The sequence below is a fragment of the Oncorhynchus mykiss genome, chromosome 15 (genome assembly GCF_057628025.1).
Source record: "Oncorhynchus mykiss isolate SJ-2025 chromosome 15, ASM5762802v1, whole genome shotgun sequence".
Taxonomy (NCBI): Eukaryota; Metazoa; Chordata; class Actinopteri; order Salmoniformes; family Salmonidae; genus Oncorhynchus; species Oncorhynchus mykiss.
In genome coordinates, this window is record NC_143036.1 from 78,084,859 (window position 1) to 78,102,765 (window position 17,907).

The 17,907-nt window shown below is 50.2% G+C and overlaps 1 protein-coding gene across 1 annotated transcript in view; it reads left to right on the forward strand.

Annotated features, from left to right (window-relative positions):
• The window catches only part of LOC110515635 (TBC1 domain family member 15), a 94,039-nt gene that overhangs the window by 34,157 nt on the left and 41,975 nt on the right, over positions 1–17,907 (forward strand). The window contains exon 7 of the mRNA XM_090199200.1: positions 3,525–3,725. Within this exon, the coding sequence (XP_090055326.1) occupies positions 3,525–3,725 (201 nt within the window). The remainder of the gene's footprint in view (positions 1–3,524; positions 3,726–17,907) is intronic.

The following is a 17,907-nucleotide window of genomic DNA, read 5'->3' on the forward strand; positions in this document are numbered from 1 at the left end:
CTCTGAGTAGGGGAGAACTGGGTAATAGGGGGGGTACATGCTCTGAATAGAGGAGAACTGGGTAATAAAGGGGGGGGGGGGTACATGCTCTGAATAGGGGAGAACTGGGTAATAAAGGGGGGGGGGTACATGCTCTGAATAGGGGAGAACTGGGTAATAAAGGGGGGGGGGGGTACATGCTCTGAATAGGGGAGAACTGGGTAATAGGGGGGGTACATGCTCTGAATAGAGGAGAACTGGGTAATAAAGGGGGGGGGGGGGGTACATGCTCTGAATAGGGGAGAACTGGGTAATAAAGGGGGGGGGGTACATGCTCTGAATAGGGGAGAACTGGGTAATAAAGGGGGGGGGAGGGTACATGCTCTGAATAGGGGAGAACTGGGTAATAAGGGGGGGGGGGGGGGTACATGCTCAGAATAGGGGAGAACTGGGTAATAAGGGGGGGGGGGGGGGGTACATGCTCTGAATAGAGGAGAACTGGGTAATGGGGGGGGGGTACATGCTCTGAATAGGGGAGAACTGGGTAATAAAGGAGGGGGGGTACATGCTCTGAATAGAGGAGAACTGGGTAATAAAGGGGGGGGGGGGGGGGGTTCATGCTCTGAATAGAGGAGAACTGGGTAATAAAGGGGGGGGGGTACATGCTCCGAATAGGGGAGAACTGGGTAATAAAGGGGGGGGGGGGTACATGCTCTGAATAGGGGAGAACTGGGTAATAAAGGGGGGGGGGGGGGGTACATGCTCTGAATAGAGGAGAACTGGGTAATAAAGGGGGGGGGGGTACATGCTCTGAATAGAGGAGAACTGGGTAATAAAGGGGGGGGGGGGGGGGGGGGTACATGCTCTGAATAGGGGAGAACAGGGTAATAAACTTTGTAAGCCATCAGCACCAGGCTACATGGCCAGCGGACAGAGGGAATAGTTGGCAGGAGTTGTTTTTTAGGTCGCCTCGGGACTTTTAATTGCGTATCATTTATCTGTTGTCCTTCTCGTTGACATTTTGACTCTGTTTGAAATAGAACCTCCGTCCAGGTCTCAGTGTTATCCTTTCTAATAAAAAGTGGGCCGTGCCTCTGCTCCCTCCCAACCAACCGGGGGCACGTTTTTAACTGCCTCTGGTTAATGCATTGTGGGCAGATAACAGGCCTAACTGTGGTGGTACATTTGTTTTAGATCCCGACTGTGTTATGGAATAGCAGCGACATCTCATAGACATTAGCTTGGCTGCCTGTCTGAGTGAGAGTACTGTACTCATTATCATTAAGGTTCAGGGTGCCTCCCTCCCGGCCCAGCCTCCTCTCTCCTGCTCTATATCGGTATTACAGGAGCCATTTAGTAGAGCAGGGATTGTGGAGGAGAAGCTAATGAGCCTTGACTTGCTAATAACATTGGGTGGCCTCTCTTCTCAAAAGGGGTTAATGCTGCTCGAGTATTGTTTTCTAATGTGACTCATAAAAAAATATCCAATTGCAAAGATGAATGAGCAACGTCTCAGCCGGCCGGTAACCAACAGTCGGGAGAAATAGATTGGCCTCTTTTCTGTCTTTGATTCCTGTGGTACTTTTTGTAGCGAGAGTAAAATATATATATTTTTAAAGAGGCCTTGAAAAGCATTAGTTTTCTTGGTGATGTGATATAGTTGGCTTTTACTTCTTCGTAGTAAGAGTACGCAGTGTGGAGAGTTGAAAGTGTAAGAGTACACAGTGTGGACAGTTGAAAGTGTAAGAGTACGCAGTGTGGACAGTTGAAAGTGTACGAGTACGCAGTGTGGACAGTTGAAAGTGTAAGAGTACGCAGTGTGGAGAGTAGAAAGTGTAAGAGTACGCAGTGTGGAGAGTTGAAAGTGTACGAGTACGCAGTGTGGAGAGTTGAAAGTGTAAGAGTACGCAGTCTGGACAGTTGAAAGTGTACGAGTACGCAGTGTGGAGAGTTGAAAGTGTACGAGTACGCAGTGTGGAGAGTTGAAAGTGTACGAGTACGCAGTGTGGAGAGTTGAAAGTGTAAGAGTACGCAGTCTGGACAGTTGAAAGTGTACGAGTACGCAGTGTGGAGAGTTGAAAGTGTACGAGTACGCAGTGTGGAGAGTTGAAAGTGTAAGAGTACGCAGTCTGGACAGTTGAAAGTGTACGAGTACGCAGTCTGGAGAGTTGAAAGTGTACGAGTACGCAGTGTGGAGAGTTGAAAGTGTACGAGTACGCAGTGTGGAGAGTTGAAAGTGTACGAGTACGCAGTGTGGAGAGTTGAAAGTGTAAGAGTACGCAGTCTGGACAGTTGAAAGTGTACGAGTACGCAGTGTGGAGAGTTGAAAGTGTACGAGTACGCAGTGTGGAGAGTTGAAAGTGTAAGAGTACGCAGTCTGGACAGTTGAAAGTGTACGAGTACGCAGTGTGGAGAGTTGAAAGTGTACGAGTACGCAGTGTGGAGAGTTGAAAGTGTACGAGTACGCAGTCTGGAGAGTTGAAAGTGTACGAGTACGCAGTGTGGAGAGTTGAAAGTGTACGAGTACGTAGTGTGGAGAGTTGAAAGTGTACGAGTACGCAGTGTGGAGAGTTGAAAGTGTACGAGTACGCAGTGTGGACAGTTGAAAGTGTACGAGTACGCAGTGTGGAGAGTTGAAAGTGTACGAGTACGCAGTGTGGAGAGTTGAAAGTGTACGAGTACGTAGTGTGGAGAGTTGAAAGTGTACGAGTACGCAGTGTGGAGAGTTGAAAGTGTACGAGTACGCAGTGTGGAGAGTTGAAAGTGTACGAGTACGCAGTGTGGAGAGTTGAAAGTGTACGAGTACGCAGTGTGGACAGTTGAAAGTGTACTCAGTCTGGACAGTTGAAAGTGTTCCAGGCAGTAGGGGGCCGGGGGGGCTACTAGGTTGGACGTCTGAGATGATGACCGATGCTGTTGTGCTTTTGAGATGCTTTCGCCCGTTGCTTTTGATGAAAATCTAAAGTTAAAATGTGCAGTAAGTCATCTGGCTGGGGGCTCTTCCTAATGTAACATTTCACACCTGTGATTAAGGTGAAAATAGCATGGCTAAAATAAGCTTGTGTCATCTTAGTGTTTATAATGAGACTGTAGCTAAACTACATCTGTCTGGTGCCACAGCGTTTACAATGACCTTCTTCATGACCCCTATCTTACCTGTCATCCCTCTCCTCTCTCCTTCTCCCTCTCTCCTCCTCTCTCCTTCTCTCTTCTTCTCCCTCTCTCCTCCTCTCTCCTTCTCTCTTCTTCTCCCTCTCTCCTCCTCTCTCCTTCTCCCTCTCTCCTTCTCCCTCTCCTTCTCCCTCTCTCCTTCTCCCTCTCTCCTCCTCTCTCCTTCTCCCTCTCTCCTCCTCTCTCCTTCTCCCTCTCTCCTCCTCTCTCCTTCTCCCTCTCTCCTCCTCTCTCCTTCTCCCTCTCTCCTTCTCCCTCTCTCCTCCTCTCTCCTCCTCTCTCCTCCCTCTCTCCTCTCTCTCTCTCCTCCTCTCTCCTCCCTCTCTCCTCCTCTCTCCCCCTCTCTCCTCTCTCTCTCTCCCTCTCTCCTCCAGAAGTTTTCTCAGGACCCAGTCACCACTACGCTGGGTGGTTTCTCCAAGGTGACCAACTACCTGTTTGATGCGTTCCGGGGTCCAGACACGGTGCTACTGAAGGAGAGGCCTGTCGGGGAGGTGGCTGACCTGCTGAATGAGGCCATACCTGGACTGGACATCAACCAGCTGGAGGAACCAGGCTTTGAGGTTATCACCAGGGTGAGGAACACACACACAACCAGCTGGAGGAACCAGGCTTTGAGGTTATCACCAGGGTGAGGAACACACACACACAACCAGCTGGAGGAACCAGGCTTTGAGGTTATCACCAGGGTGAGGAACACACACACAACCAGCTGGAGGAACCAGGCTTTGAGGTTATCACCAGGGTGAGGAACACACACACAACCAGCTGGAGGAACCAGGCTTTGAGGTTATCACCAGGGTGAGAAACACACACACACAACCAGCTGGAGGAACCAGGCTTTGAGGTTATCACCAGGGTGAGGAACACACACACAACCAGCTGGAGGAACCAGGCCTTGAGGTTATCACCAGGGTGAGGAACACACACACAACCAGCTGGAGGAACCAGGCTTTGAGGTTATCACCAGGGTGAGGAACACACACACAACCAGCTGGAGGAACCAGGCCTTGAGGTTATCACCAGGGTGAGGAACACACACACAACCAGCTGGAGGAACCAGGCTTTGAGGTTATCACCAGGGTGAGGAACACACACACAACCAGCTGGAGGAACCAGGCTTTGAGGTTATCACCAGGGTGAGGAACACACACACACACACACAACCAGCTGGAGGAACCAGGCTTTGAGGTTATCACCAGGGTGAGGAACACACACACACACAACCAGCTGGAGGAACCAGGCTTTGAGGTTATCACCAGGGTGAGTCAGAGTAGACACTGGGAATGAACGCACACACTCACTCTGGAACTTAAAAATGGCGGCGGAAGTAATGGCAGCAGTTTTACTTGCGCCCAACCAATTGTGCCATTATGTGTTTTTTTTCTCACGTTATTTGTAACTTATTTTGTACATGATGTTTCTGCAACTGTATCTTACGGCAAAAAAAGATATTCTGGATATCAGGACAGCGATCACTCACCTCGGATTAGACAAAGAGCTTCTGGATATCAGGACAGCGATCACTCACCTCGGATTAGACAAAGAGCTTCTGGATATCAGGACAGAGATCACTCACCTCGGATTAGACAAAGATCTTCTGGATATCAGGACAGCCACCACTCACCTCGGATTAGACAAAGAGCTTCTGGATATCAGGACAGCGATCACTCACCTCGGATTAGACAAAGAGCTTCTGGATATCAGGACAGCGATCACTCACCTTGGATTAGACAAAGAGCTTCTGGATATCAGGACAGCAATCACTCACCTCGGATTAGACAAAGAGCTTCTGGATATCAGGACAGCAATCACTCACCTCGGATTAGACAGAGCTTCTGGATATCAGGACAGCGATCACTCACCTCGGATTAGACAAAGCTTCTGGATATCAGGACAGCGATCACTCACCTCGGATTAGACAAAGAGCTTCTGGAAATCAGGACAGCGATCACTCACCTCGGATTAGACAAAGAGCTTCTGGATATCAGGACAGCGATCACTCACCTCGGATTAGACAAAGAGCTTCTGGATATCAGGACAGCGATCACTCACCTCGGATTAGACAAAGAGCTTCTGGATATCAGGACAGCGATCACTCACCTCGGATTAGACAAAGATGTTTTTTCTTCAACAAGCAAGATGCAACAGGACATTCTCCGAACACCCGACAAGGCCAACATCCCCGTTATTTGCAAGAGGAAGAGACGCAGGTACAGAGGACACAGAGCAGGATGCCTTGTGAGGATCCGCAGAAGGTGCGTGGGAAAGCTGCCATTACCGTAAATATTACTCGCCAACGGGCAATCATTGGACAATAAATTAGGCGAGGTACGATCACGAATATCCTACCAACGGGACATCAAAAACTGTGATATCCTATGTTTCACGGAATCGTGACTGAATGACGACATGGATATTCAGCTAGCGGGATATACTCTGCACTGGCAAGATAGAACAGCACACTCCGGATAAAAAGGGGGGGGGGGGTGTCTGTGCGTATTTGTAAACAGCTGGTGCACAAAATCTAAGGAAGTCTCTAGATTTTGCTTGCCTGAAGTAGAGTATATTGTGATAAATTGCAGGCCACACTACTTGCCTAGAGAGTTTTAAAGCTATAGTTTTTGTGGCTGTTTATTTACCACCACAGACAGATGCTGGCACTAAGACCGCACTCAGTCAGCTGTATAAGGAAATAAGCAAACAGGAAACCACTCACCCAGAGGCGGCACTCCTAGTGGCCGGAGACTTTAATGCAGGGAAACTTAAATCAGGTCTACCAAATCTCTATCAACATGTTAAATGTGCAACCAGAGGGGAAAAAAAAAAATCTAGATCACCTGTACTCCACACACAGAGACACGTACAAAGCTCTCCCTCGCCCTCTATTTGGTAAATCCGACCACAACTCTATCCTCCTGATTCCTGCTTACAAGCAGAAATTAAAGCAGGAAGCACCAGTGACTCGGTCTATAAAAAAAGTGGTCAGATGAAGCAGATGCTGAACTACAGGACTGTTTTGCAGCACAGACTGGAATATGTTCCCGGGATTCCTCCCATGGCATTGAGGAATACACCACATCAGTCACCGGCTTTATCAATAAGTGCATTGAGGACGTCGTCCCCACAGTGACTGAACGTACATACCACAACCAGAAGCCATGGACTACAGGTAACATTCGCACTGTGCTGAAGGGTAGAGCTGCCGCTTTCAAGGTGTGGGACTCTTAACCCGGAAGCTTATAAGAAATCCCGCTATGCCCTGTGACGAACCATCAAATAGGCAAAGCGTCAATACAGTCTTGGAGATAAAGACAGACTTAGGAAACACATACAGGCGATCAGATCTGACCGTGTTTAACGTCTCCAGAACCACATCAATATGACATACTGTAGCAATCTTGTGAGAGGTGAAGCACGGCTGCTTACTGCCTAGTGCCCACCTGTCTGACTGGCTAGATGGGACTCTCAGCCAGGACCCGAGCATTCTGGCTAGATGGGACTTTCAGCCAGGACCTGAGCAGACTGGCTAGATGGGACTCTCAGCCAGGACCCGAGCAGACTGGCTAGATGGAACTCTCAGCCAGGACCCGAGCAGACTGGCTAGATGGGACTCTCAGCCAGGACCCGAGCAGACTGGCTAGATGGAACTCTCAGCCAGGACCCAAGCAGACTGGCTAGATGGGACTCTCAGCCAGGACCCGAGCAGACTGGCTAGATGGGACTCTCAGCCAGGACCCGAGCATTCTGGCTAGATGGGACTCTCAGCCAGGACCCGAGCACACTGGCTAGATGGGACTCTCAGCCAGGACCTGAGCAGACTGGCTAGATGGGACTCTCAGCCAGGACCCGAGCATTCTGGCTAGATGGGACTCTCAGCCAGGACCCGAGCACACTGGCTAGATGGGACTCTCAGCCAGGACCCGAGCAGACTGGCTAGATGGAACTCTCAGCCAGGACCCGAGCAGACTGGCTAGATGGAACTCTCAGCCAGGACCCGAGCAGACTGGCTAGATGGAACTCTCAGCCAGGACCCGAGCAGACTGGCTAGATGGAACTCTCAGCCAGGACCCGAGCAGACTGGCTAGATGGAACTCTCAGCCAGGACCCGAGCAGACTGGCTAGATGGAACTCTCAGCCAGGACCCGAGCAGACTGGCTAGATGGAACTCTCAGCCAGGACCCGAGCAGACTGGCTAGATGGAACTCTCAGCCAGGACCCGAGCAGACTGGCTAGATGGAACTCTCAGCCAGGACCCGAGCAGACTGGCTAGATGGAACTATCAGACAGAAGTTCCCTTTTTCCTCACGCAGACACAGCTCTACCGTCTGTCTCCATTAAACCAGGAGGTTGTGGTAACAGCCACCCAGTTCCTCTCTAATTGCCTCTCTGTTTTAATTAGAAGTGACCCTCTGCTCTCAGCGTTGCCAAGGCAACCCGCGCTGCTAGCTTGCCTCCTCTCCTCTCCACAGGTGTGGTTGAGTGTGATGTTGGATGACATGTGCTTTGCTAAACATAGGAATAGTCACCCCACACAACCCACTCAGTGGAATGGCACCTAGAGTGGAACGGCAAAGTCACACTCGCTGTGCTTCTCAGAAACAGCTGGAAATGAGAAATCCACTTAAATGTTGTTTGAACTTTGTTTCTCAGTAGGTTTATAGGACAGAGTGGGGACGTCTGTGGGACAGAGTGTGGGGACATCGGTAGGTCTGTGGGACAGAGTGTGGGGGGGATGTCGGTAGGACTGCGGGACAGTGGGGGGGGGAGTCGGGAGGTCTGCGGGGGGGGACGTCGGTAGGTCTGCGGGACAGAGTGGGGGGGGACGTCGGTAGGTCTGCGGGACAGAGTTGGGGGGGGGGGAGTCGATAGGTCTGCGGGGGGGAACGTCGGTAGGTCTGTGGGACAGAGTGGGGGGGGGACGTCGGTAGGTCTGTGGGACAGAGTGGGGTTGGGGGACGTCGGTAGGTCTGTGGGACAGAGTGGGGTTGGGGGACGTCGGTAGGTCTGTGGGACAGAGTGGGGTTGGGGGACGTCGGTAGGTCTGCGGGACAGAGTGGGGTTGGGGGACGTCGGTAGGTCTGTGGGACAGAGTGGGGTTGGGGGACGTCGGTAGGTCTGCGGGACAGAGTGGGGTTGGGGGACGTCGGTAGGTCTGTGGGACAGAGTGGGGTTGGGGGACGTCGGTAGGTCTGTGGGACAGAGTGGGGTTGGGGGACGTCGGTAGGTCTGCGGGACAGAGTGGGGTTGGGGGACGTCGGTAGGTCTGTGGGACAGAGTGGGGTTGGGGGACGTCGGTAGGTCTGCGGGACAGAGTGGGGTTGGGGGACGTCGGTAGGTCTGTGGGACAGAGTGGGGTTGGGGGACGTCGGTAGGTCTGTATCACCTCCTCCTGGTTCTAATCTTCCATCTTGGTGTTACTGTAATAGAGAACGTGTTCTCAGTAATCAGTATATGAATAATAAATCAAGAGTGCACTATATGTATTTATTATTCATATATTATTACTGTTATTATTAAACCTCATGACCAAGAGAGTGTGCTGTAATAATATGTGCCGTGAGGCGGCAGGTAGGGTTAGGGGGAGGCGGCAGGTAGGGTTAGGGGGAGGCGGCAGGTAGGGTTAGGGGGGGGCGGCGGGTAGGGTTAGGGGGAGGCGGCGGGTAGGGTTAGGGGGAGGCGGCGGGTAGGGTTAGGGGGAGGCAGCAGGTAGGGTTAGGGGGAGGCAGCAGGTAGGGTTAGGGGGAGGCGGCGGGTAGGGTTAGGGGGAAGCGGCGGGTAGGGGGAGGCGGCGGTTAGGGGGAGGCGGCGGGTAGGGTTAGGGGGAGGCGGCGGGTAGGGTTAGGGGTAGGCGGCGGGTAGGGTTAGGGGGAGGCGGCGGGTAGGGTTAGGGGTAGGCGGCGGGTAGGGTTAGGGGGAGGCGGCGGGTAGGGTTAGGGGGAGGCGGCGGGTAGGGTTAGGGGGAGGCGGCGGGTAGGGTTAGGGGTAGGCGGCGGGTAAGGTTAGGGGGAGGCGGCGGGTAGGGTTAGGAGGAGGCGGCGGGTAGGGTTAGGGGGAGGCGACGGTTAGGGGGAGGCGGCGGGTAGGGTTAGGGGGAGGCGGCGGGTAGGGTTAGGGGGAGGTGGCGGGTAGGGTTAGGGGGAGGCGGCGGTTAGGGGGAGGCGGCGGGTAGGGTTAGGGGGAGGCGGCGGGTAGGGTTAGGGGTAGGCGGCGGGTAGGGTTAGGGGTAGGCGGCGGGTAGGGTTAGGGGGAGGCGGCAGGTAGGGTTAGGGGGAGGCGCGGGTAGGGTTAGGGGGAGGCGGCAGGTAGCCTTACCGGTTAAGAGCGTTGGGCCAGTAACAGAAAGGTCTCTGGTTTGAATCCTCGAGCCGGCAAGGTGGACAAATCTGCCGTTCTGTCATTGAGCAGGGCAGTTACCCTCAACAACAACTGCTCCCCAGGCAGCGCTGACATGGATTAAGTCCCCCCCCTCCCCCCGCTCTGATTCAGAGGGTTAAATGAGGAAGACACCTTTCAGTTGATGACATTCAGTTGTACAACTGACTAGGTCTCCCCTTTCAGCATCAGGACTGTTGTCCTCAACTGACTAGGTCTCCCCTTTCAACATCAGGACTGTTGTCCTCAACTGACTAGGTCTCCCCTTTCAACATCAGGACTGTTGTCCTCAACTGACTAGGTCTCCCCTTTCAACATCAGGACTGTTGTCCTCAACTGACTAGGTCTCCCCTTTCAACATCAGGACTGTTGTCCTCAACTGACTAGGTCTCCCCTTTCAACATCAGGACTGTTGTCCTCAACTGACTAGGTCTCCCCTTTCAGCATCAGGATTGTTGTCCTCAACTGACTAGGTCTCCCCTTTCAACATCAGGACTGTTTTCCTCAACTGACTACGTATCCCCTATCCCATTTAGCAGATGCTTTTTATCAGGTACAGACGTACAGTAGTGTGCATAAATGTAACACATGGGAGGCTCCAGTGAAAATCTAACCAAGGACTCTTGGCATTGCAAACGCCATGTGCTCTCAATCTACTTGGTTTAAATAAAGGTTTATACATTATTTAAATAGATCTGTGGTGAGTAAATAGTAAATAAATTAGACCTCTTTCTCTCGCTCTCTCTCTCTCTCTCTCTCTCTCTCACTCACACACACACACACACACACACACACACACTTCGATTGGCTGATGATGCAGAGTGTAACCTCTGAGGAATGCAACGCACGCCAGATTTTTTAATTAGATTTTGATTACATGAACCTCCTGGCTGGCCACTTTATTACCTTGTGGAAATCATTAGAAAAGAGGGAGAAAGATCAATAGTGTAAATATGCTACTTTACCTGTTTTTAAAACAACCTCTGTATAAAGAGCCACACTATACGAAGGTGATCAGATATGCGGCTTTGAAGGTCCCCAAGAACACCGTGGCCTTCATCATTATTAAATGGAGGTAGTTTGGAACCACCAGGGGCTGGTCGCCACGGCCAAACTGAGCAAATGGGGGAGAAGGGCCTTGGTCAGGGAGGTGACCAAGAACCCGATGGTCACTCTGACAGAGCTCCACAGTTCCAGAAGAACAACCATCTCTGCAGCTCTCCACCAACCAGGCCTTTATGGTAGAGTGGTCAGACGGAAGCCACTCATCAGTAAAAGGGACATGACAGCCCGCTTGGAGTTTGCCAAAAGGTACCTAAAGGACTCTGACCATGAGGAACCAGATTTTCTGGTCTGATGAAACCAAGATTGAACTCTTTGGCCTGAATGCCAAGCGTCACGTCTGGAGGAAACCTGGCACCATCCCTATGGTGAAGCATAGTGGTGGCAGCATCAAGCTGTGGGGATGTTTTTCAGAGGCAGGGACTGGGAGACTAGTCAGGATCAAGGGAAAGATGAACGGACCACAGAGATCCTACAGAGAGATCCTTGATGAAACCTGCTCCAGAGCACTCAGACAGTGGCGAAGGTTCACCTTCCAACAGGACAACCCATAAGCACACAGCCAAGATAATGCAGGAGTGTCTTTGGCACAAGTCTCTGAATGTCTGAGTGGCCCAGCCAGAGCCCAGACGTCTCTGGAGAGACCTGAAAATATCTGTGCAGCGACGCTCCCCATCCAACCTGACAGAGCTTGAGAGGATCTGCAGAGAAGAATGGGAGAAACTCCCCAAATACAAGTGTGCCAAGCTTGTAGCTTCATACCCAAGACTTGGAGGCTGTAATCGCTGACAAAGATGCTTCAACAAAGTACTGAGTAAAGGGTCTGAATACTTATGATAATGTCAAATGTCAGTGTTTTTATTTTGTGTCATATTTTTTTCAAAAAATGTTAACTTGTTTTTGCTTTGTCATTATGGGGTGTTGTGTATAGCTTGATGAGGGGGATTAAATGATATAATCCATTTTGGAATAAGGCTGTAATGTAACAGAATGCGGATAAAGTCGAGGGGTCTGAGTACTATCTGAATCCACTGAATGGAGAAGCTTCGTGGGACTCGCTCTTGTTCTGTTTATACAACCCACACCTTCAGAAAATAATTTTCACTGACGTGAGAAAAGTTCTTCCTAAATCTCTTTCTAGTTATTTTCCAATGAAGGCGTAACAAAATAGCGCTGTCTTGTGTATTTGACTGGCTGGATGTTGGATAGTTATGGTGCCGCACGAACACACACACACACACACATCCCTGCTTATCACAAAGCTCATGAATTATTGACTCCTATTTACAGTCCATCCTTCTCCCCCCCCCCCCCCCCCCCCCCCTTATCAGCCCTGTCCCCATGGAAACAGTTCTCCGCTTCGTAGCTTAGGCTTTAGTTAGTCTGTCTTTCTGGCTGAATCCTCTTCTTCTATCTCTCTGAGCAGAACTGTTCAATTGACTTAAGTGTCTGAAATGAGGACAGAGTGTAGTCGCTACGGTATTGTACCAGGTTGTTGGCCTGGCAAACCAAACGTCACACAGCTGTCAATTGGACGTGTGTGTAGGCTAGTACTGGACACAGAGTTAGAAATGACACACACACACACATTAGACATAGTGTTTTAAATGATTTCCATTTTTAAACGGCCACAACGTAACCAGTGGTCCAGCCAGAGCTTGGGGTTTTGTTGGATTTCAATGGGGTCGTGACCCTCATGAGTTGGACTTGACTTGACACCCCTTATCCTGTCTCTCTCTCTCTCTCTCTGTCTTTCTGTCTCTCTCTCTCTGTCTGTCTCTGTCTCTCTCTCTGTCTGTCTCTGTCTCTCTCTCTCTGTGTCTCTGTCTCTCTGTCTATGTGTCTCTCTCTCTGTGTCTCTCTCTCTCTCTCTGTCTCTGCTTTATTGGCATGGGAAACATATGTTAACATTGCCAAAGCAAGTGAAATAGATATTAAACCATTTACAGTAAACATATGTCTATATGCAGTGTTGTAATGATGTGCAGATAGTTTAAATAAACATAAATATGGGTTGTATTTACAATGGTGTTTGTTCTTCACTGGTTGACCTTTTCTTGTGGCAACAGGTCACAAATCTTGCTGCTGTGATGTCACACTGTGGAATTTCACCCAGTAGATATGGGAGTTTATCAAAAGTGGATTTGTGTGATCTGAGGGAAATATGTGTCTACTATGATCATACATTTGGTAGGAAGTGTGGTTAGGAAGTGCAGCTCAGTTTCCACCTCATTTTCTGCAACTGTGTACTCACTGTTTTTAGGGCAAAATGACATTCTAGTTTGCTCTGTTTTTTTGTTAATTACTTAACACATTGAAAATAATAATATTTTTGTATTCTCATGATTTGGTTGGGTTCTAATTGTGTTGCTGTCCTGGGGGTCTGTGGGGTCTGTGTGTGAAAAGAGCCCCAGGACCAGCTTGTTTTCTATGTTGTCTCTATAGCCAGGCTGGTCACTGAGTCTTTACATTGTTAATGTCTTTATTTTGTTTAAATTCTTAGATTTTGACAAGGTATTTTGCTGATTTGATATCTCAGTCCCCTCCCTCTCTATAGTATGTTATTGGTGTAGCAGTAAGTCCTCTCCCTCCCTCCCTCTCTCCATAGTGTGTTATTGGTGTAGCAGTAAGTCCCCTCCCTCCCTCTATAGTGTGTTATTGGTGTAGCAGTAAGTCCCCTCCCTCCCTCTCTCTATAGTGTGTTATTGGTGTAGCAGTAAGTCCCCTCCCTCCCTCTATAGTGTGTTATTGGTGTAGCAGTAAGTCCCCTCCCTCCCTCTCTATAGTGTGTTATTGGTGTAGCAGTAAGTCCCCTCCCTCCCTCTCTCTATAGTGTGTTATTGGTATAGCAGTAAGTCCCCTCCCTCTCTCTATAGTGTGTTATTGGTGTAGAAGTAAGTCCCCTCCCCCTCTCTATAGTGTGTTATTGGTGTAGCAGTAAGTCCCCTCCCTCTCTCTCTATAGTGTGTTATTGGTGTAGCAGTAAGTCCCCTCCCTCCCTCTCTATAGTGTGTTATTGGTGTAGCAGTAAGTCCCCTCCCTCCCTCCCTCTCTCCATAGTGTGTTATTGGTGTAGCAGTAAGTCCCCTCCCTCCCTCTATAGTGTGTTATTGGTGTAGAAGTAAGTCCCCTCCCTCCCTCTCTCTATAGTGTGTTATTGGTGTAGCAGTAAGTCCCCTCCCCCTCTCTGTAGTGTGTTATTGGTGTAGCAGTAAGTCCCCTCCCTCCCTCTCTATAGTGTGTTATTGGTGTAGCAGTAAGTCCCCTCCCTCTCTCTCTATAGTGTGTTATTGGTGTAGCAGTAAGTCCCCTCCCTCCCTCTCTATAGTGTGTTATTGGTGTAGCAGTAAGTCCCCTCCCTCCCTCTCTCTATAGTGTGTTATTGGTGTAGCAGTAAGTCCCCTCTCTCCCTCTCTATAGTGTGTTATTGGTGTAGCAGTAAGTCCCCTCCCTCCCTCTCTCTATAGTGTGTTATTGGTGTAGCAGTAAGTCCCCTCCCTCCCTCCCTCTATAGTGTGTTATTGGTGTAGCAGTAAGTCCCCTCCCTCCCTCTCTATAGTGTGTTATTGGTGTAGCAGTAAGTCCCCTCCCTCCCTCTCTATAGTGTGTTATTGGTGTAGCAGTAAGTCCCCTCCCTCTCTCTATAGTGTGTTATTGGTGTAGAAGTAAGTCCCCTCCCCCTCTCTATAGTGTGTTATTGGTGTAGCAGTAAGTCCCCTCCCTCCCTCCCTCTCTCCATAGTGTGTTATTGGTGTAGCAGTAAGTCCCCTCCCTCCCTCTATAGTGTGTTATTGGTGTAGAAGTAAGTCCCCGCCCTCCCTCTCTCTATAGTGTGTTATTGGTGTAGCAGTAAGTCCCCTCCCCCTCTCTGTAGTGTGTTATTGGTTTAGCAGTAAGTCCCCTCCCTCCCTCTCTCTCTCTATAGTGTGTTATTGGTGTAGCAGTAAGTCCCCTCCCTCCCTCCCTTTCTCTCTATAGTGTGTTATTGGTTTAGCAGTAAGTCCCCTCCCTCCCTCCCTCTCTCTATAGTGTGTTATTGGTGTAGCAGTAAGTCCCCTCCCTCCCTCCCTCCCTCTCTCTATAGTGTGTTATTGGTGTAGCAGTAAGTCCCCTCCCTCCCTCCCTCTATAGTGTGTTATTGATGTAGCAGTAAGTCCCCTCCCTCCCTCTCTATAGTGTGTTATTGGTGTAGCAGTAAGTCCCCTCCCTCCCTCTATAGTGTGTTATTGATGTAGCAGTAAGTCCCCTCCCTCCCTCTCTCTATAGTGTGTTATTGGTGTAGCAGTAAGTCCCCTCTCTCTCTCTCTCTCTATAGTGTGTTATTGGTGTAGCAGTAAGTCCCCTCCCTCCCTCTCTATAGTGTGTTATTGGTGTAGCAGTAAGTCCCCCCCTCCCTCTCTATAGTGTGTTATTGGTGTAGCAGTAAGTCCCCTCCCTCCCTCTCTCTATAGTGTGTTATTGTTGTAGCAGTAAGTCCCCTCCCTCCCTCTCTATAGTGTGTTGTTGGTGTAGCAGTAAGTCCCCTCCCTCCCTCCCTCCCTCCCTCCCTCCCTCCCTCCCTCCCTCCCTCCCTCCCTCCCTCCCTCCCTCTCCATAGTGTGTTATTGGTGTAGCAGTAAGTCCCCTCCCTCCCTCTCTCTATAGTGTGTTATTGTTGTAGCAGTAAGTCCCCTCCCTCCCTCTCTATAGTGTGTTATTGATGTAGTAGTAAGTCCCCTCCCTCCCTCTCTCCATAGTGTGTTATTGGTGTAGCAGTAAGTCCCCTCCCTCCCTCTATAGTGTGTTATTGGCGTAGCAGTAAGTCCCCTCCCTCCCTCTCTATAGTGTGTTATTGGTGTAGCAGTAAGTCCCCTCCCTCTCTCTCTCTCCATAGTGTGTTATTGGTGTAGCAGTAAGTCCCCTCCCTCCCTCTCTATAGTGTGTTATTGGTATAGTAGTAAGTCCCCTCCCTCCCTCTCTATAGTGTGTTATTGGTGTAGCAGTAAGTCCCCTCCCTCCCTCTATAGTGTGTTATTGGTGTAGCAGTAAGTCCCCTCCCTCCCTCCCTCTCTATAGTGTGTTATTGGTGTAGCAGTAAGTCCCCTCCCTCCCTCTATCTATAGTGTGTTATTGGTGTAGCAGTAAGTCCCCTCCCTCCCTCTATAGTGTGTTATTGGTGTAGCAGTAAGTCCCCTCCCTCCCTCCCTCTCTCTATAGTGTGTTATTGGTGTAGCAGTAAGTCCCCTCCCCCTCTCTATAGTGTGTTATTGGTGTAGAAGTAAGTCCCCTCCCTCCCTCCCTCTCTCTATAGTGTGTTATTGGTGTATCAGTAAGTCCCCTCCCTCCCTCTCTCTATAGTGTGTTATTGGTGTAGCAGTAAGTCCCCTCCCTCCCTCTATAGTGTGTTATTGGTGTAGCAGTAAGTCCCCTCCCTCCCTCTATAGTGTGTTATTGGTGTAGCAGTAAGTCCCCTCCCTCTCTCTCTATAGTGTGTTATTGGTGTAGCAGTAAGTCCCCTCCCTCTCTCTCTATAGTGTGTTATTGGTGTAGCAGTAAGTCCCCTCCCTCCCTCTATAGTGTGTTATTGGTGTAGCAGTAAGTCCCCTCCCTCCCTCTCTCTATAGTGTGTTATTGGTGTAGCAGTAAGTCCCCTCCCTCCCTCTCTCTATAGTGTGTTATTGGTGTAGCAGTAAGTCCCCTCCCTCCCTCTCTATAGTGTGTTATTGGTGTAGCAGTAAGTCCCCTCCCTCTCTCTCTATAGTGTGTTATTGGTATAGCAGTAAGTCCCCTCCCTCTCTCTCTATAGTGTGTTATTGGTGTAGCAGTAAGTCCCCTCCCTCCCTCTCTATAGTGTGTTATTGGTGTAGCAGTAAGTCCCCTCCCTCCCTCCCTCCCTCTCTCTATAGTGTGTTATTGGTGTAGCAGTAAGTCCCCTCCCTCCCTCCCTCCCTCCCTCTCTCTATAGTGTGTTATTGGTGTAGCAGTAAGTCCCCCCCCTCCCTCCCTCTATAGTGTGTTATTGGTGTAGCAGTAAGTCCCCTCCCTCCCTCTATAGTGTGTTATTGGTGTAGCAGTAAGTCCCCTCCCTCCCTCTATAGTGTGTTATTGGTGTAGCAGTAAGTCCCCTCCCTCCCTCCCTCTATAGTGTGTTATTGGTGTAGCAGTAAGTCCCCTCCCTCCCTCCCTCTATAGTGTGTTATTGGTGTAGCAGTAAGTCCCCTCCCTCCCTCCCTCTATAGTGTGTTATTGGTGTAGCAGTAAGTCCCCTCCCTCCCTCCCTCTATAGTGTGTTATTGGTGTAGCAGTAAGTCCCCTCCCTCCCTCCCTCTATAGTGTGTTATTGGTGTAACAGTAAGTCCCCTCCCTCCCTCCCTCTATAGTGTGTTATTGGTGTAGCAGTAAGTCCCCCCCCTCCCTCCCTCTCTATAGTGTGTTATTGGTGTAGCAGTAAGTCCCCTCCCTCCCTCTCTATAGTGTGTTATTGGTGTAGCAGTAAGTCCCCTCTCTATAGTGTGTTATTGGTGTAGCAGTAAGTCCCCTCCCTCTCTCTATAGTGTGTTATTGGTGTAGCAGTAAGTCCCCTCCCTCCCTCTCTATAGTGTGTTATTGGTGTAGCAGTAAGTCCCCTCCCTCTCTCTCTATAGTGTGTTATTGGTATAGCAGTAAGTCCCCTCCCTCTCTCTCTATAGTGTGTTATTGGTGTAGCAGTAAGTCCCCTCCCTCCCTCTCTATAGTGTGTTATTGGTGTAGCAGTAAGTCCCCTCCCTCCCTCCCTCCCTCCCTCTCTCTATAGTGTGTTATTGGTGTAGCAGTAAGTCCCCTCCCTCCCTCCCTCTCTCTATAGTGTGTTATTGGTGTAGCAGTAAGTCCCCCCCCTCCCTCCCTCTATAGTGTGTTATTGGTGTAGCAGTAAGTCCCCTCCCTCCCTCTATAGTGTGTTATTGGTGTAGCAGTAAGTCCCCTCCCTCCCTCTATAGTGTGTTATTGGTGTAGCAGTAAGTCCCCTCCCTCCCTCCCTCTATAGTGTGTTATTGGTGTAGCAGTAAGTCCCCTCCCTCCCTCCCTCCCTCTATAGTGTGTTATTGGTGTAGCAGTAAGTCCCCTCCCTCCCTCCCTCTATAGTGTGTTATTGGTGTAGCAGTAAGTCCCCTCCCTCCCTCCCTCTATAGTGTGTTATTGGTGTAGCAGTAAGTCCCCTCCCTCCCTCCCTCTATAGTGTGTTATTGGTGTAGCAGTAAGTCCCCTCCCTCCCTCCCTCTATAGTGTGTTATTGGTGTAGCAGTAAGTCCCCCCCCCCCCCTCCCTCTCTATAGTGTGTTATTGGTGTAGCAGTAAGTCCCC